The 16,286-nt window shown below is 49.3% G+C and overlaps 2 protein-coding genes across 3 annotated transcripts in view; both read left to right on the top strand.

Annotated features, from left to right (window-relative positions):
- Positions 1-922: 922 nt before the first annotated feature.
- Positions 923-6,739, top strand: vepp1 (ventral pancreatic precursor 1). The gene is made up of 4 exons (XM_002941849.4): positions 923-1,133; positions 2,859-3,224; positions 5,062-5,472; positions 6,385-6,739. The coding sequence occupies exons 1-4, from the start codon at positions 1,070-1,072 to the stop codon at positions 6,486-6,488; spliced, it is 945 nt and encodes a 314-aa protein (XP_002941895.2). The 5' UTR covers positions 923-1,069; the 3' UTR covers positions 6,489-6,739.
- Positions 6,740-11,798: 5,059 nt separating this feature from the next.
- Positions 11,799-16,286, top strand: part of sidt1 (SID1 transmembrane family member 1) — a 39,802-nt gene continuing 35,314 nt past the window's right edge. For both annotated transcript variants that reach the window (XM_002941845.5, XM_004912284.4), the window contains exons 1-2: positions 11,799-11,901; positions 13,135-13,468. In XM_002941845.5, coding sequence (XP_002941891.1) covers positions 13,283-13,468 — 186 coding nt within the window. In that variant the 5' untranslated portion in view covers positions 11,799-11,901; positions 13,135-13,282. The remainder of the gene's footprint in view (positions 11,902-13,134; positions 13,469-16,286) is intronic.

Raw genomic sequence — 16,286 nt, forward strand, 5'->3', positions numbered from 1 at the left:
TAGTCATTGCCCCCGCCGCTTGTCATTATGCGGTGGGGGCAATGATCTAGCCGCTAGCGCATCGCGAATCAGCGAGGTTGCCGACCGGCTTGCCTAGGGTGCCCGGGCAGCTTGGCCCACCCCTGGTCAGACCCCCCCATAACTCATAACCATATACCTGTAGCTCAAATGATATCACCAGTTGTGAGGTAAAAATGCGTAATAAAATGGCTAATATTAAATGTAATTGCCCCCACTATTGCCAGGCCCGAACTGTGGGTTCTCGCAAATGCTCATTTCCAACAGTTTTATTATACTTTTTGGCTTCAAGCCTCCACTTTGATGTTTAAAATTTAGTCAGACTCTCCCATAACTTATAACAAAATAACTGTAGCTCAATTCATATTCATAGTTGTAAGGTAAAAATGGCACATTAAAATGCCTAATATTGAATGTAATTGCCCCACTTGCCTGTCGAGATTAATGAAATTCCCACCTCGTGGGAAATTGCCCCCATGCCTTTGCCACAGGATCCCCCTGGCAGCATGGAATGACTAGTAGCCATGAACGCTAACATTAGTAAATACGCATGCGCAGTATCACTCTGTATTTATTTCTTTGACTCTAGGGACCTGGCAGAGGAGCTTGCACTTACAGAATGAGTTATCTCTCAGAATTCTGTGTAATGTGGAGATGCCAAATGCCCACCCACCTAGTGACCTGTACCCTGGGCAAATACACCCTACCTGCATTCCCCATAGTTACCCCTGGGCAGGTATACCCCTCATACCCATTCCACACAGCTACCCCCGAGCAGAAATGTTCTCCCTACCCACTCCCCCTGGTTGCCCCTGTTGACAGATACCCCACATACCCTCCCCTAGTTACCCCTAAACAGAAATATTCCCCCACCCAATCCCCCTAGTTACACCTGAGCAGATATCCCACCTGCCCCCTGATATGGAAGGTGCAGCCCTGCTCTAATCCCATCAGTCAGTTTGTGATAAGGGGCAGTATCGCTGGGCAGTGCATATAAGGCACAGATGAAGGCACAGTAACAGTTAATTCCCAGGGAAGAGCAGGCACCAACATGACTAACCCACTTGCCCTCACTGCCCAGCTCTGGCTTCTTACAGCTACATTCCTCTGCACAGGTAAGGGGTTAATGTCGCTACTGGAACAGAAATGTCTAACTTAGAAGGAAAAGGGTAAATACTGGTACAGGAATATGAGTAGCAATATATTGTACTTTCTGGCAGAGAAGAGGTTAATATCGGCTAACATGGCACTTCAGTGGGAGGATGACAACATTGCACTTCTAGGCTCTAAATAGAAAGTTTATGGCAGGAAAGGGGTTAATATTTGTACAGGAAGGGTTGGAGGAAAGCATTGCACTTCTTTAATCTAACTGGGAAGTAACTGGCAGGGAAAAGGTTAATATTGGTACAGGGAGGGTTGGAGGAAAGCATTGCACTTTTATAGTCTAACTGGGGAGTAACTGGCAGGGAAGAGGTTAATATTGGTACAGGGAGGGTTGGAGGAAAGCATTGCACTTTTATAGTCTAACTGAGGAGTAACTGGCAGGGAAAAGGTTAATATTGGTACAGGGAGGGTTGGAGGAAAGCACTGCACTTCTATAGTCTAACTGGGGAGTAACTGGCAGGGAAGAGGTTAATATTGGTACAGGGAGGGTTGGAGGAAAGCACTGCACTTTTTTAGTCTAACTGAGGAGTAACTGGCAGGGAAAAGGTTAATATTGGTACAGGGAGGGTTGGAGGAAAGCACTGCACTTCTATAGTCTAACTGAGGAGTAACTGGCAGGGAAGAGGTTAATATTGGTACAGGGAGGGTTGGAGGAAAGCACTGCACTTCTATAGTCTAACTGAGGAGTAACTGGCAGGGAAGAGGTTAATATTGGTACAGGGAGGGTTGGAGGAAAGCATTGCACTTTTATAGTCTAACTGAGGAGTAACTGGCAGGGAAGAGGTTAATATCGGTACAGGGAGGGTTGGAGGAAAGCATTGCACTTTTATAGTCTAACTGGGGAGTAACTGGCAGGGAAGAGGTTAATATTGGTACAGGGAGGGTTGGAGGAAAGCACTGCACTTTTATAGTCTAACTGAGGAGTAACTGGCAGGGAAGAGGTTAATATTGGTACAGGGAGGGTTGGAGGAAAGCACTGCACTTTTATAGTCTAACTGAGGAGTAACTGGCAGGGAAGAGGTTAATATTGGTACAGGGAGGGTTGGAGGAAAGCATTGCACTTTTATAGTCTAACTGGGGAGTAACTGGCAGGGAAGAGGTTAATATTGGTACAGGGAGGGTTGGAGGAAAGCATTGCACTTTTATAGTCTAACTGGGGAGTAACTGGCAGGGAAGAGGTTAATATTGGTACAGGGAGGGTTGGAGGAAAGCACTGTACTTCTATAGTCTAACTGAGGAGTAACTGGCAGGGAAGAGGTTAATATGGGTACAGGGAGGGTTGGAGGAAAGCATTGCACTTTTATAGTCTAACTGAGGAGTAACTGGCAGGAAAGAGGTTAATATTGGTACAGGGAGGGTTGGAGGAAAGCATTGCACTTTTATAGTCTAACTGGGGAGTAACTGGCAGGGAAGAGGTTAATATTGGTACAGGGAGGGTTGGAGGAAAGCACTGCACTTCTATAGTCTAACTGAGAAGTAACTGGCAGGGAAGAGGTTAATATCGGTACAGGGAGGGTTGGAGGAAAGCACTGCACTTTTATAGTCTAACTGAGGAGTAGTTGGCAGGGAAGAGGTTAATATCGGTACAAGAGAGGCTAAAGGTTAGGGTACTGTACCCCTGAATCAGTTGGGGATGAGCAGGAAGCCAAGTAATGAGAGTGACTATTTCTCCGCAGGGGAGTGTCAGCACCAGGTCCGTGTCCCCCCGGGGCCCCTACTCCGCACTGAGGGCTCCGCAGTCTCCCTATGGTGCAATGTGAGCGGCTCCCCGGCCGGGGGGTTCGAATGGTCCGTGTTCCCCTCACACTCCCCCTCCCAGAAACTGCAGATCATCAGCTCCACCGACCCGCACTTCTCCTACGCGGTGTACCGGGAGCGGCTGTCCGTGCGTAGGGAGATCTACCTGCAGGGTGTGAGTGCCGGTACCGGCAGGCTCCATATCAGCCACCTACGGGCAGGGGATGCGGGGGAGTATGAGTGCCACACCCCCAACACCCAGCACAATTACTATGGCACCTACAGCGCCAGCGTCAGACTCACAGGTACCAACTTACTGACCAACAGCTTCTCTCCCTCTAACCCCTCCCACTGCTTCATATATCCCTCCCTCTAACCCCTCCCACTGCTTCATATAACCCTCCCTCTAACCCCTCCCACTGCTTCTTATAACCCTCCCTCTAACCCCTCCCACTGCTTCATATATCCCTCCCTCTAACCCCTCCCACTGCTTCATATATCCCTCCCTCTAACCCCTCCCACTGCTTCATATATCCCTCCCTCTAACCCCTCCCACTGCTTCATATAACCCTCCCTCTAACCCCTCCCACTGCTTCTTATAACCCTCCCTCTAACCCCTCCCACTGCTTCATATATCCCTCCCTCTAACCCCTCCCACTGCTTCTTATAACCCTCCCTCTAACCCCTCCCACTGCTTCATATAACCCTCCCCTCTAACCCCTCCTACTGCTTCTTATAACTGTCCCTCTAACCCCTCCCACTGCTTCATATAACCCTCCCCTCTAACCCCTCCCACTGCTTCATATATCCCTCCCTCTAACCCCTCCCACTGCTTCTTATAACCCTCCCTCTAACCCCTCCCACTGCTTCATATAACCCTCCCCTCTAACCCCTCCTACTGCTTCTTATAACCCTCCCTCTAACCCCTCCCACTGCTTCATATAACCCTCCCCTCTAACCCCTCCTACTGCTTCTTATAACTGTCCCTCTAACCCCCTCCCACTGCTTCTTATAACCCTCCCTCTAACCCCTCCCACTGCTTCATATATCCCTCCCTCTAACCCCTCCCACTGCTTCATATATCCCTCCCTCTAACCCCTCCCACTGCTTCTTATAACCCTCCCTCTAACCCCTCCCACTGCTTCTTATAACCCATCCCCTTACTCCTGCTCCCACTGCTTCTTATAACCCTCCCTCTAACCCCTCCCACTACTTCTTATAACCCTCCCTCTAACCCCTCCCACTGCTTCATATAACCCTCCCTCTAACCCCTCCCACTGCTTCTTATAACCCTCCCTCTAACCCCTCCCACTGCTTCATATATCCCTCCCTCTAACCCCTCCCACTGCTTCTTATAACCCTCCCTCTAACCCCTCCCACTGCTTCATATAACCCTCCCTCTAACCCCTCCCACTGCTTCTTATAACCCTCCCTCTAACCCCTCCCACTGCTTCATATAACCCTCCCTCTAACCCCTCCCACTGCTTCTTATAACCCTCCCTCTAACCCCTCCCACTGCTTCTTATAACCCATCCCCTTACTCCTGCTCCCACTGCTTCTTATAACCCTCCCTCTAACCCCTCCCACTACTTCTTATAACCCTCCCTCTAACCCCTCCCACTGCTTCATATAACCCTCCCTCTAACCCCTCCCACTGCTTCTTATAACCCTCCCTCTAACCCCTCCCACTGCTTCATATATCCCTCCCTCTAACCCCTCCCACTGCTTCTTATAACCCTCCCTCTAACCCCTCCCACTGCTTCATATAACCCTCCCTCTAACCCCTCCCACTGCTTCTTATAACCCTCCCTCTAACCCCTCCCACTGCTTCATATATCCCTCCCTCTAACCCCTCCCACTGCTTCATATAACCCTCCCTTTAACCCATATCACTACTTTCTATAAGCCTTCCCTCTAACCCCTCCCACAGATCCATATAACCCTCCCTCCCTCTCTAACTCCTCCCACTGAGCCATATGACCCTCTCTTTAACCCCTCCCACAGATCTTTATATTATAGTCTCTTTATACTCCTATTACCTCTTATAACCCTTCAGCTATGTAGCCTTACGCTCTATTTAACCCTATAGCTGCTGCACACTTTCCCACCCCACTAACGCCTATTGCTTCCCATTCCCTGCAGTGATTCCGGACCTACTGAGGGTTCTGATTGTGTCCCCTGAGTCGGTGACTGCTGAGGAACAGAACCCCCTGACCCTGGGCTGTGAAGTCTCCTCTAGGACCCAGCATCATACCCACTTCTCTGTCACCTGGTTCCGCAGGAGCAAAGAGACCCCCCACCCTGTCCTCTCTCTCTCAAGGGACTTTATTGTCTCCGCTGGGCGAAGCTTCCACTGGCGCCACCAGGCGGGGGAGATTGGCATGGAGAAAGTATCGCCCACCCTGTACCAGCTGAGATTTACCCGGCTGCACCTTACAGACCAGGCCGAGTATTACTGCCAAGCAAGCGAGTGGATCCAGGACCCAGATGAGACCTGGTACCCACTGACCACTAAGAGAAGCAGATCCACCAGAATCCAGTTCAGCTCTCAAGGTGCAGAGATATAATGTGCCAGTGGGGATGGGTGCCAATGGGAATGGGTGCCAGTGGGAATGGGCAGCAGTGGGAATGGGCAGCAGTGGGAATGGGCAGCAGTGGGAATGGGTGCCAGTGGGAATGAGTGCCAGTGGGAATGGGTGCCAATGGGAATGGGCAGCAGTGGGAATGGGCAGCAGTGGGAATGGGTGCCAGTGGGAATGAGTGCCAGTGGGAATGGGTGCCAATGGGAATGGGCAGCAGTGGGAATGGGTGCCAATGGGAATGGGTGACAGGTGGTGCAGGTGGTAATGGTTCCCCATACAAGTCTTGCCTTTGCCATAATCTATACACAGACTGCAGTGAGCAATGGGGAACCAGCATCAAGGTTAGCGGGGGTTAAACAACTCCCTGCACCTGTGAAGCAAGTGAAAGAAGCCAAAGCTTTTCTGCTTGGGTTTATATGCCAATGCCAGGTTTGTATTACCAAACTCTGCCCATTATACTGGCATTTGAAGGGTTAATATATACCAAGCACAGTACAAGTACATATTGTACTTAGTCTGGTCCTAAACGCTGCCCATTGGTAGGGATGTAGTACTGCAGAATGGCCATCAGGTGTCGCTGCTTTAGCTCTCTGCACAATAGAAATAGAATGTGATATCAAAGCTGTAATTTGCCAATTGAATTACTTCGGTGCCAGTATTAATTTAACTATTATAATCAATGCATCAAATTAAGTTGTCTTCAGTCCCCGCCCCCCAACGGGAGCCAATGGGTGTCTTAACAAGCAGGATTCCTTTAGGAGATCGCGTTGGTCACATTCTCTGGCACCCATTGGCCCCTAATAATAAAAATAATAAAGGGGTACAGCCCTTAAATTGTGATGTCATTGTCTATAGTAATCCCTGACGTATTATCTCATTGCAGAAATGATGTCAGCAGTACGGAGCTCCTCCTTCAGATGGGCTGGGCCACAGACCACACCCATATTCCTTGGGCTCCTCCTCCTTCAGTCTTGGCCTTCAGGATAAACTTCATGCCCCTACAGCAAACTGGGGGAAGAGGATGAGAGTGGGACATCCCCGCTGAGAATGCTGGGTAACTGGCTGAGGGACTGTCACATGGTGTCAATGACACAGGGGATTGGCTGCCGGTGCCACCCCACAATCTGTATATACTGTATATAGTGTATATCCTCCCCATTCCCCATATCCCCTTACACACTCACTTCTTTATTTAGTTTTTATTATCAGCAATAAATCTGCTCAATTGGTTTGATTTATATTTTGGTGCTTAGTTCTACTTATTCATCAGCAAGAAACAGAACCGTGTTATGTGTGTGCAATGGGGCCCCAACAGGCTCAGCGACACGGGGGCCACTAACCCTATCTGATCCCCCCCATTGTAAGCAGCAGTCCTGCCCTGCTTTATGGCTGAGATTCTAGCTATCTGTATAACAGAGCATTCTGTCACAGTGGCACAGATCCTATCTGATCCCCCCATTGTAAGCAGCAGTCCTGCCCTGCTTTATGGCTGAGATTCTAGCTATCTGTATAACAGAGCATTCTGTCACAGTGGCACAGATCCTATCTGATCCCCCCATTGTAAGCAGCAGTCCTGCCCTGCTTTATGGCTGAGATTCTAGCTATCTGTATAACAGAGCATTCTGTCACAGTGGCACAGATCCTATCTGATCCCCCCATTGTAAGCAGCAGTCCTGCCCTGCTTTATGGCTGAGATTCTAGCTATCTGTATAACAGAGCATTCTGTCACAGTGGCACAGATCCTATCTGATCCCCCCCATTGTAAGCAGCAGTCCTGCCCTGCTTTATGGCTGAGATTCTAGCTATCTGTATAACAGAGCATTCTGTCACAGTGGCACAGATCCTATCTGATCCCCCCATTGTAAGCAGCAGTCCTGCCCTGCTTTATGGCTGAGATTCTAGCTATCTGTATAACAGAGCATTCTGTCACAGTGGCACAGATCCTATCTGATCCCCCCATTGTAAGCAGCAGTCCTGCCCTGCTTTATGGCTGAGATTCTAGCTATCTGTATAACAGAGCATTCTGTCACAGTGGCACAGATCCTATCTGATCCCCCCCATTGTAAGCAGCAGTCCTGCCCTGCTTTATGGCTGAGATTCTAGCTATCTGTATAACAGAGCATTCTGTCACAGTGGCACAGACCCTATCTGACCCCCCCATTGTAAGCAGCAGTCCTGCCCTGCTTTATGGCTGAGATTCTAGCTATCTGTATAACAGAGCATTCTGTCACAGTGGCACAGATCCTATCTGATCCCCCCCATTGTAAGCAGCAGTCCTGCCCTGCTTTATGGCTGAGATTCTAGCTATCTGTATAACAGAGCATTCTGTCACAGTGGCACAGACCCTATCTGACCCCCCCATTGTAAGCAGCAGTCCTGCCCTGCTTTATGGCTGAGATTCTAGCTATCTGTATAACAGAGCATTCTGTCACAGTGGCACAGATCCTATCCCCCCCCCCATTGTAAGCAGCAGTCCTGCCCTGCTTTATGGCTGAGATTCTAGCTATCTGTATAACAGAGCATTCTGTCACAGTGGCACAGATCCTATCTGATCCCCCCCCCCCCACCTGGACTATACGGTGCGGTTCTGCTGTTTGTGCCGGGCCGGAGCCCTGTGGGCGTCACGCTATTGGCCATACGGGCTGGGACTTTGCTGTACAATTTGTTTCTGTACAAAGACACATTGTGTTCACTTTCACACAAACCACCTTAAAGCGCAAACGTGTGGGATTCATTCACGTACACAAAGCACTGAATGCACCTTTTGTTATCTCCCCTGTGGATACAGCACTTAGTGGTAATTCTACCCCGGCAGCCTCAGGACCGGGGCCCCAACCTTCCCTCCCATGAACAAAAGCCCAGGATTTACAGAATGTCACAGAGCTGGAACCAATCACTTCGTTTCCCTCGGACATTGTATCTCGTTAGTAATTATTGGGATTAGATTTGACATTTTACTCTGACGTTACACAAGGTCTAATTCCATTGGCTCCAAGGATGACATTCTGACATCAGAGTCCGCCCACCCCAAAATCTGGCTGTCGCCCCCTTCCATGCCCTAATGCTGTACTGTGTATGGCAAGCAATATGGCACCCCCTTCCATGCCCTAATGCTGTACTGTGTATGGCAAGCAATATGGCACCCCCTTCCATGCCCTAATGCTGTACTGTGTATGGCAAGCAATATGGCACCCCCTTCCATGCCCTAATGCTGTACTGTGTATGGCAAGCAATATGGCACCCCCTTCCATGCCCTAATGCTGTAGTCTGTATGGCAGGCAATATGGCACCCCCTTCCATGCCCTAATGCTGTAGTGTGTATGGCAAGCAATATGGCACCCCCTTCCATGCCCTAATGCTGTAGTGTGTATGGCAAGCAATATGGCACCCCCTTCCATGCCCTAATGCTGTACTGTGTATGGCAAGCAATATGGCACCCCCTTCCATGCCCTAATGCTGTAGTGTGTATGGCAAGCAATATGGCACCCCCTTCCATGCCCTAATGCTGTAGTGTGTATGGCAAGCAATATGGCAGCAACAACGGGCCCTTCCTTCCATTCTATTTAAAGGAATAGCACCCCCAGCAATGAATGATGTTACTTTCAGGTTAGCTGGAAAGCCCCCACGCTCCCCCTCCCGCCGATCTTATTCATATTTAGTGCAAATGCCTGAAACATCAGCCCCCAGGTCAACACTCTGCTGCTGGGAGTTGTATTTCTGTCCTTCCAGTCTTCAGTTCTGACCGCTGCCTGGTTGCTAGGGCACTGATATACTATGCAACCAAGCAGGGACACATTTGGCCCCACCCCTCAGGGGCCCACCAGGCTGCCATAGGGCCCAGTCTAGTAAATATCCCAAATATTTTCTCTTTCTCTTCCTTTCTTATTTTATTCCCTTCTGTCCAATTTCCCCCAAATATTTTCTCTTTCTCTTCCTTTCTTATTTTATTCCCTTCTGTCCAATTTCCCCCAAATATTTTCTCTTTCTCTTCCTTTCTTATTTTATTCCCTTCTGTCCAATTTCCCCCAAATTTTTTCTCTTTCATTTCCCCCTTTATCTCCCCCTTCTGTCTGTCTCTCCTGTCTTTGTTTCTTCATCCCCCTTCCCTCTCCCTTTCTGTCTGTCTCTTACTCCCTCTCTTTTCTGTGCTCTGTTCTCTCTTCATCTTAGTGTTCTCCCCTCTCCCCTATCTTTCTTAATGCCATTATGCCATTTACTGTCTCCCACAGTCCCACTCCCACGCCTTGTCCGACCCAAAGCCCAAAGCCCATATCCCCAGGCCATCACTAGGCAAGAGCTGCTGGTTGGGCTACAGAACTCCTGCCAGGGTGGGTCAAATCTAATTGCAAAATAAGAGACTGGAGTGTGACAGCGGTATGGTTTGGAGGTTCCACAAACACCTGGATCCAACAAAGGTTCTCTTTATTAGTGGACCCACGGATGCCAATGCATCTCAGCTATAAATTCCATTCTCACTGGGGATGTTGGGAGGTGTAGTGCAACAACAGCAAGAGGGCCCAAGGCTGGACACCCCTGGTGTAGCAAAAGCACCTGCAGAATGATTCAGTTTATTGCCCCCACAGGGGCACAATCTTCCCCCCCTTCCAGATAAATGTGTGACTGCACCACTGCTGCGCGACTGCTGCTGAAGACAAACACAGAGACATTTCTGCAGCAGAGAAATAAATAATGCATCAGTCTCTCACTGCCGGGAACCCACGAGCAATAGCAGCTCAGTGTGCAATAATACTCATATATATATATATATAAATAAATTCACAAAGTCACATGATCTGGAAGTCTGGAAGCACTGACGGTAAAGGGAAAAACAAAATTATTAGCAATTCACCAAATGCGCCACATCAACGCGTTTTGGATCCTCAGTTTCTAGAGGAAACGATACATGTTGATTTGGTAGATGTTGTGTATTGGCAATTAATTTGTTTTTCCTTTTTCCATCAGTGATTCCAGATAGTGTGACTTGTATGGGAAGAACCCGGAATTGGCCTATGATTTGGTGAGTGACTGTACTAGTCTTATATATATATATATAAATGACTAACCCACCCAACCAACCCAAACTTACATGGACCAGTTCCCCAGGCTTCATTGCCCGTTAACTGAATAAAAGTAATAAAGTACTTTCCTTGCCATTTGCAGGCCCAGATTTGTGGCAAGGCTACAAAGGCCTAGGTTGGCCGCCCAGCCACACCTGAATATTTGTTACATCTGGAGCAGTGGGGTCTGGGCGCACATTCCCTGGGCTCTGGGTGTAAGGTGAAAGGATGAGCTTATGTGCGATCCTGGGGGTGGTGGGTGAAAGAGGAGGATGGCCTCTGGGTGTGCGGAAAAGAACTCCAGTCTGGGCAATTAGTCCACTTTTGAGGTTGTCCAAACTGAACTTTTTTTGCTTGTTCATTCTATTTTCCAGCCAAACGAGGATGCACCAAATCTAGGGATGCACCAAATCTCGGATTCGGTTTGGGATTCGGCCAAATTCTGCTGGGTGGGTTTGGGGGTTCGGCCGCACCCAAAAAAGAAGCAGGAGGGGCCACAGACCCCTGGGCCCACCTGGAGTTTTCCTGGTATCTTGATGGACCAGTCTAACACTGATAAATGCTACTTAAATACATTATATGACCAAAAGTATCCGGACACACCGTCTACAACCCTCTTGTGGCTGATTGGAAGCAAATGTCGGGGGGTGTGGGTCCCCAGACATTTGCTATAGAAGCAGACCCATGCCCAAGTACTGATCCAGTGAAATATACAGCCTCTGTGCTATGTACTATATCAGTGGTTCCCAACCTCCCTAATGCCGCGACCCTTTAATACAGTTCCTCATGTTGCGGTGACCCCCAACCATAAAATTATTCCTATTCGACCCCCAAAGTGGTCCCGACCCACAGGTTGAGAACCGCTGTACTAGACTGGCTTTGCAAAGAGGTTCCCTGGTGTTGGATTGTCATTGGGCGCTGGGATTCCCACATAAGCTGGAGCCAATACAGCAGGAGTTTTACTTTCCCCAAGCTGTACCCAACCAATCACATTAGAGCCCACTCCCTGCCAGTGCGGTCCCATTGGCCACAATAAGCCGAGGGGGTTCCAGTAATAGGCTGCCTTCTTATTATCCAACACTAGATGGCGCACAAAGAAGCTTGGCGCTAGTTCCACAATAGCCACCTCTGTATCAATGAAATGCCTGCCAAGTTGTAAGCGGATTGGTCGCCCTTCCTGCTTCTCAGCGCTCCCTGGGTTGCATTTATCCAATGAGAGGCAAGCGGGGGAGGGCCGAGGGCTGCATTGGTCTCTGTACGATGTAGTATCGGGATGAGAGGCAGAATGACAGCCCAGGGGGAGGCTGCAGGGAGCAGGTAGCAGCATGGTGGTCTCTCTCCAGGTAAATACATTCTGCGCTCATTCCAGCCGTTTGCACCTGTTGCTGGGGGGCCGCAGCGCTAGAATCTCCGCTTCTCGTTGTGTCAGTGATTGTGGCGATCGCAGCGCTTGGGGACGGGCATCCGGCGCTTCTGGGCTGCGGGGAGCGCACCTTTACCTTCCTATTTACCTTCCTATTTACCCCGAGCATTAGGCGCTATTTATCAAGGCGGCGCTGCGGTCGCTGCGGGTTGCGCTGTGGGTTCATTTCTCCATTAACATTCCGTGCAGATCAGTGGGGTGTTAGTGATGGGCAAATGACAGGTAGTGGAACTGCTTGCCTTGTTGTACTACAACTCCCAGCACCCTCTGATACCCAGGGCTTTGGGCACAAACTGTTCTGTTGTTGCTGATTCTGTTTGTTTATGAACCCAATGGATCAATGTGGGGCCCTTTTAGTACAACAGGTACAACAGGTTAGAGGGTCCTGCTTTGTATACAGTAAGGGGCCCCTCTCAGGCCTTGTACCTGCCCTTGTTCCCTGCTGCCCCACAGTTCCAGCCCCTTCTCCCCCTGACACTGGCGGCACTGACAGCACAGGGAATAGGGAGATGTCTGACACTGTGGAGCCCCAAGCGGGCAGGGCCCCCGGGCCCCTCTCCCTCTCTCTGCTTTCCTTCTCCCAATAATCTGTAGCCTAAACCCCACTGGGACTTGTATTTCACTTAGACTTTCAGCAATTTGTATAATTATTATTATTATTATTAACGTTAATAAGGTGTGGATTATTATTATTTATAATAAACAGATACCATATACAGACAAACATTTGGATATTGTTAAGAGACAGTGAGGGGGCCCTGCTCGCGGGAGCTTACATTCTAACATTACATTTTTGAATATAAAAAGCACCATGTTCCGGAGAGAAGCGGCACAAACAGTCAGGGTCGGACTGGGGCAACGGGAAAAAACCCAGTGGGCCCCGGCAGCCCAGACCCGATAACCACTAGGCGCTCCCCTGAGCCGGTGGGCTCCTTCCCCTGATGCACTTCCCCTGAGGTACTGACAGGTGGGGGGGCCCCTGTGGGGGTGGGTGTGAAGGCAGAGTTGGGGGCCCCTTGGGGGGTGCAGGTGTCCCTAGGCAGCAGCTCTGGTGGGCCCTGCACCCCCCAGTCCGACCCTGCAGACAGTATAGATAACCCTCGCTCACAGAGCTTGCAATCTCTGTTTCTCACACGTGTAATTCTCTCTGTAGGTTATTTCCACTCGGGGATACCTGGAGTAGCGCAGGAACTGTCACATGTTCAGTTGCGCGCCCCCCCCCCCACCAATGAAGAGGAAGCGGTGCTGCGCAGGAATCGCCATTGCTTCGTTGGGATTGGCTGGCCAGTGAGCGGAACATAATGATGGCAGGAATGAGGCCCATTTGGGGCCACTGGATCCTGATTTTCTGGCTTGGAACCTGTGCCGAGGCCCTGACCAGAGCTACGGGCAGCAAACCTGCAGAATTCGGCAAGCGCTACACCGGGTTTGTGGATAAGAACACGGAGGAGCTCTACTCGTTCAGTTACACCAGCAAAAATGATACGGTAAGTGCTTCCTGTTTATACCAACATGGCAGCGGCCGGTGTGCCAAACCGTTGCCGGGTAGGATTGTCACCCCTTTAATATATATATATATATACCCCTGCTCTGAATCACTCAGGCAAATTGAGTTGCTTGGAGCTTGGCTATACAGACACCGGCGCAGTCTGCAGCGACTCTGCTACCAAATTAGCCTTGCTGTAGGGCAAAGACACATGGGGCAATTAGTCGCTGTGACTTTAAAAAAAAAAACACTTTCCCGCCGCTGCGACTAATTGCTAAATAGAATGCACAGGGGCTGGTATCGCATGAATGGGCGCAGTGTGTGGGGGTCAGTCGCTAATGGGAGTCACGAGAACCCCCATGTGCCGACGGCATCGCTGCCGCCATATTGGTTCCTGTCTGTGTCACCATTCCCAGGAATTTCCTGCGTGAGTGCAAAGTGGTGACTTTTCCCTGACAGGTATTTGTGCAGCAAACTGGGCAAACACGCGGGGCAGCGTCAGCGCAACATGGGGTATTTTCTGACTGTTGAAAAGTCTCCATAGAAAGAATTGGAAACTCTGGACCTTTGTGACCTTATCATTTGTTTTCTGCGAGTCGCTCTGCACAGATCCCTGATTGCTGGCTTATTTACTAAAAGGGGGTGTCTGTGTATTGTCTGGTTCTGACACCTGAAACAATGTAGTAGAAGTCAGCTGATTCACCAACCTGTGAGTGTAAAGCACTGTGTGCAGTGGCACGGGGAGAGATGGACAGACACAGTGACAGTTACACATAACTATAAACCCAGTGAGAATGAGGGATGAATGGGTATTGGGGAGTTGTATCAGGAGTCAGAACCAGCAGTGCAGGGAAGGGAAAGGGACAGACACAGTGACAGTTACACATAACTATAAACCCAGTGAGAATGAGGGATGAATGGATATTGGGGAGTTGTATCAGGAGTCAGAACCAGCAGTGCAGAGAAGGGAAAGGGACAGACACAGTGACAGTTACACATAACTATAAACCCAGTGAGAATGAGGGATGAATGGGTATTGGGGAGTTGTATCAGGAGTCAGAACCAGCAGTGCAGGGAAGGGAAAGGGACAGGCACAGTGACAGTTACACATAACTATAAACCCAGTGAGAATGAGGAATGAATGGGTATTGGGGAGTTGTATCAGGAGTCAGAACCAGCAGTGCAGAGAAGAGAAAGGGACAGACACAGTGACAGTTACACATAACTATAAACCCAGTGAGAATGAGGAATGAATGGATATTGGGGAGTTGTATCAGGAGTCAGAACCAGCAGTGCAGGGAAGGGAAAGGGACAGACACAGTGACAGTTACACATAACTATAAACCCAGTGAGAATGAGGAATGAATGGATATTGGGGAGTTGTATCAGGAGTCAGAACCAGCAGTGCAGGGAAGGGAAAGGGACAGGCACAGTGACAGTTACACATAACTATAAACCCAGTGAGAATGAGGAATGAATGGGTATTGGGGAGTTGTATCAGGAGTCAGAACCAGCAGTGCAGAGAAGAGAAAGGGACAGACACAGTGACAGTTACACATAACTATAAACCCAGTGAGAATGAGGAATGAATGGATATTGGGGAGTTGTATCAGGAGTCAGAACCAGCAGTGCAGGGAAGGGAAAGGGACAGACACAGTGACAGTTACACATAACTATAAACCCAGTGAGAATGAGGGATGAATGGATATTGGGGAGTTGTATCAGGAGTCAGAACCAGCAGTGCAGGGTTGCTATGGGTTACAAGAACTGGCAGGAGCCTTGCTGCTTTGATTTGCTTGACCCCTGTATTTGACGCAGAATCACTGTATGAAATTGTCTGTACGTTATGGTGCCTTTGTGTGCGGCGGTATTTCCTGCTACTCATGTTATTGCAACAGCACCATCTTTCTTTATGACAGGTCGCTTCTAGCTTTACACTCAATGTCAGATAAATATTTTCTGACATATAAAGGATTAGTTCCCCTTTATCTCAGCGGTGACTGAGCAGTAGATTGTGATCTTGAGTTGGTGACCAGTAGATCAGAACTGCTGCCCCCAATCATCTCCATGAAATGACCCTCCCCACCCACAGTGGGGCACGTTTTCCCATACATAAAGGGGCATAAACATTGCTGGTGATGCTGCCCATAGCAACCAATCAGCAATTTGGTTGCTATGGGCCCTTGCCAGCGTGATTGGATTTACATAAAGCCTTATTGACTTTAGGGGTGGGGAAGGGCTCTCAGTTTGTCAGCTCGTTTAGGCCCAAAGAATGTATGAAATGCCGTGACGTGCAGAATGGGAGCTGGCAGAGCCGTGGCACCATCTGTGGCACTAATGCAGCGCTGGGCATAGGGGGCCAATGGGCTTTCAGCATTGGATAAATGGGGGTCATATAAGGAATGGGGTGCACAGGAGACAGTTGCAGGGATTGCTCACCCCCCAACTATATTTATTTCTCAGTTGAATATATTGCTGAGTTTTATATTAGCCTTACAATAGAAGGACAGGAGCAGCTCCATATTCTGCTATTACATAGTGGCAGAATAAACACACCCTCCATGCGCATTGCTCTGCCCTTTATTCTGCCCTTTTTGGAAATTACAGGCAGTTTGGTGCTTTCCTCTAGATAAAGACTGACATTCATTAATTACCATTAGGGTCATGTGACTGGGCTGTTAGCCCATAACAAGGTTACAGATATATAGAAACATTGGGGTAACAGTCACCCTGCTATAGTTCCAGGGGTACCCAGGGCACAAATAAGCACTCACCCCAAATCCCCCCCTAACTGGCCTTCAGGCTGGGCCCCCTTAGCC

This window comes from Xenopus tropicalis, chromosome 2 (assembly GCF_000004195.4).
Source record: "Xenopus tropicalis strain Nigerian chromosome 2, UCB_Xtro_10.0, whole genome shotgun sequence".
In the NCBI taxonomy this organism is placed as follows: Eukaryota; Metazoa; Chordata; class Amphibia; order Anura; family Pipidae; genus Xenopus; species Xenopus tropicalis.

What these genes read in the sequence shown, in the direction of transcription:
- vepp1 (XM_002941849.4), top strand. Translation starts at nt 1,070, where the DNA reads ATGACTAACCCACTTGCCCTCACTGCCCAGCTCTGGCTTCTTACAGCT. An exon ending in AGCTACATTCCTCTGCACAG is followed by an intron (nt 1,134 to 2,858) that starts GTAAGGGGTTAA and finishes ATTTCTCCGCAG; the next exon opens with GGGAGTGTCAGCACCAGGTC. An exon ending in CGCCAGCGTCAGACTCACAG is followed by an intron (nt 3,225 to 5,061) that starts GTACCAACTTAC and finishes CATTCCCTGCAG; the next exon opens with TGATTCCGGACCTACTGAGG.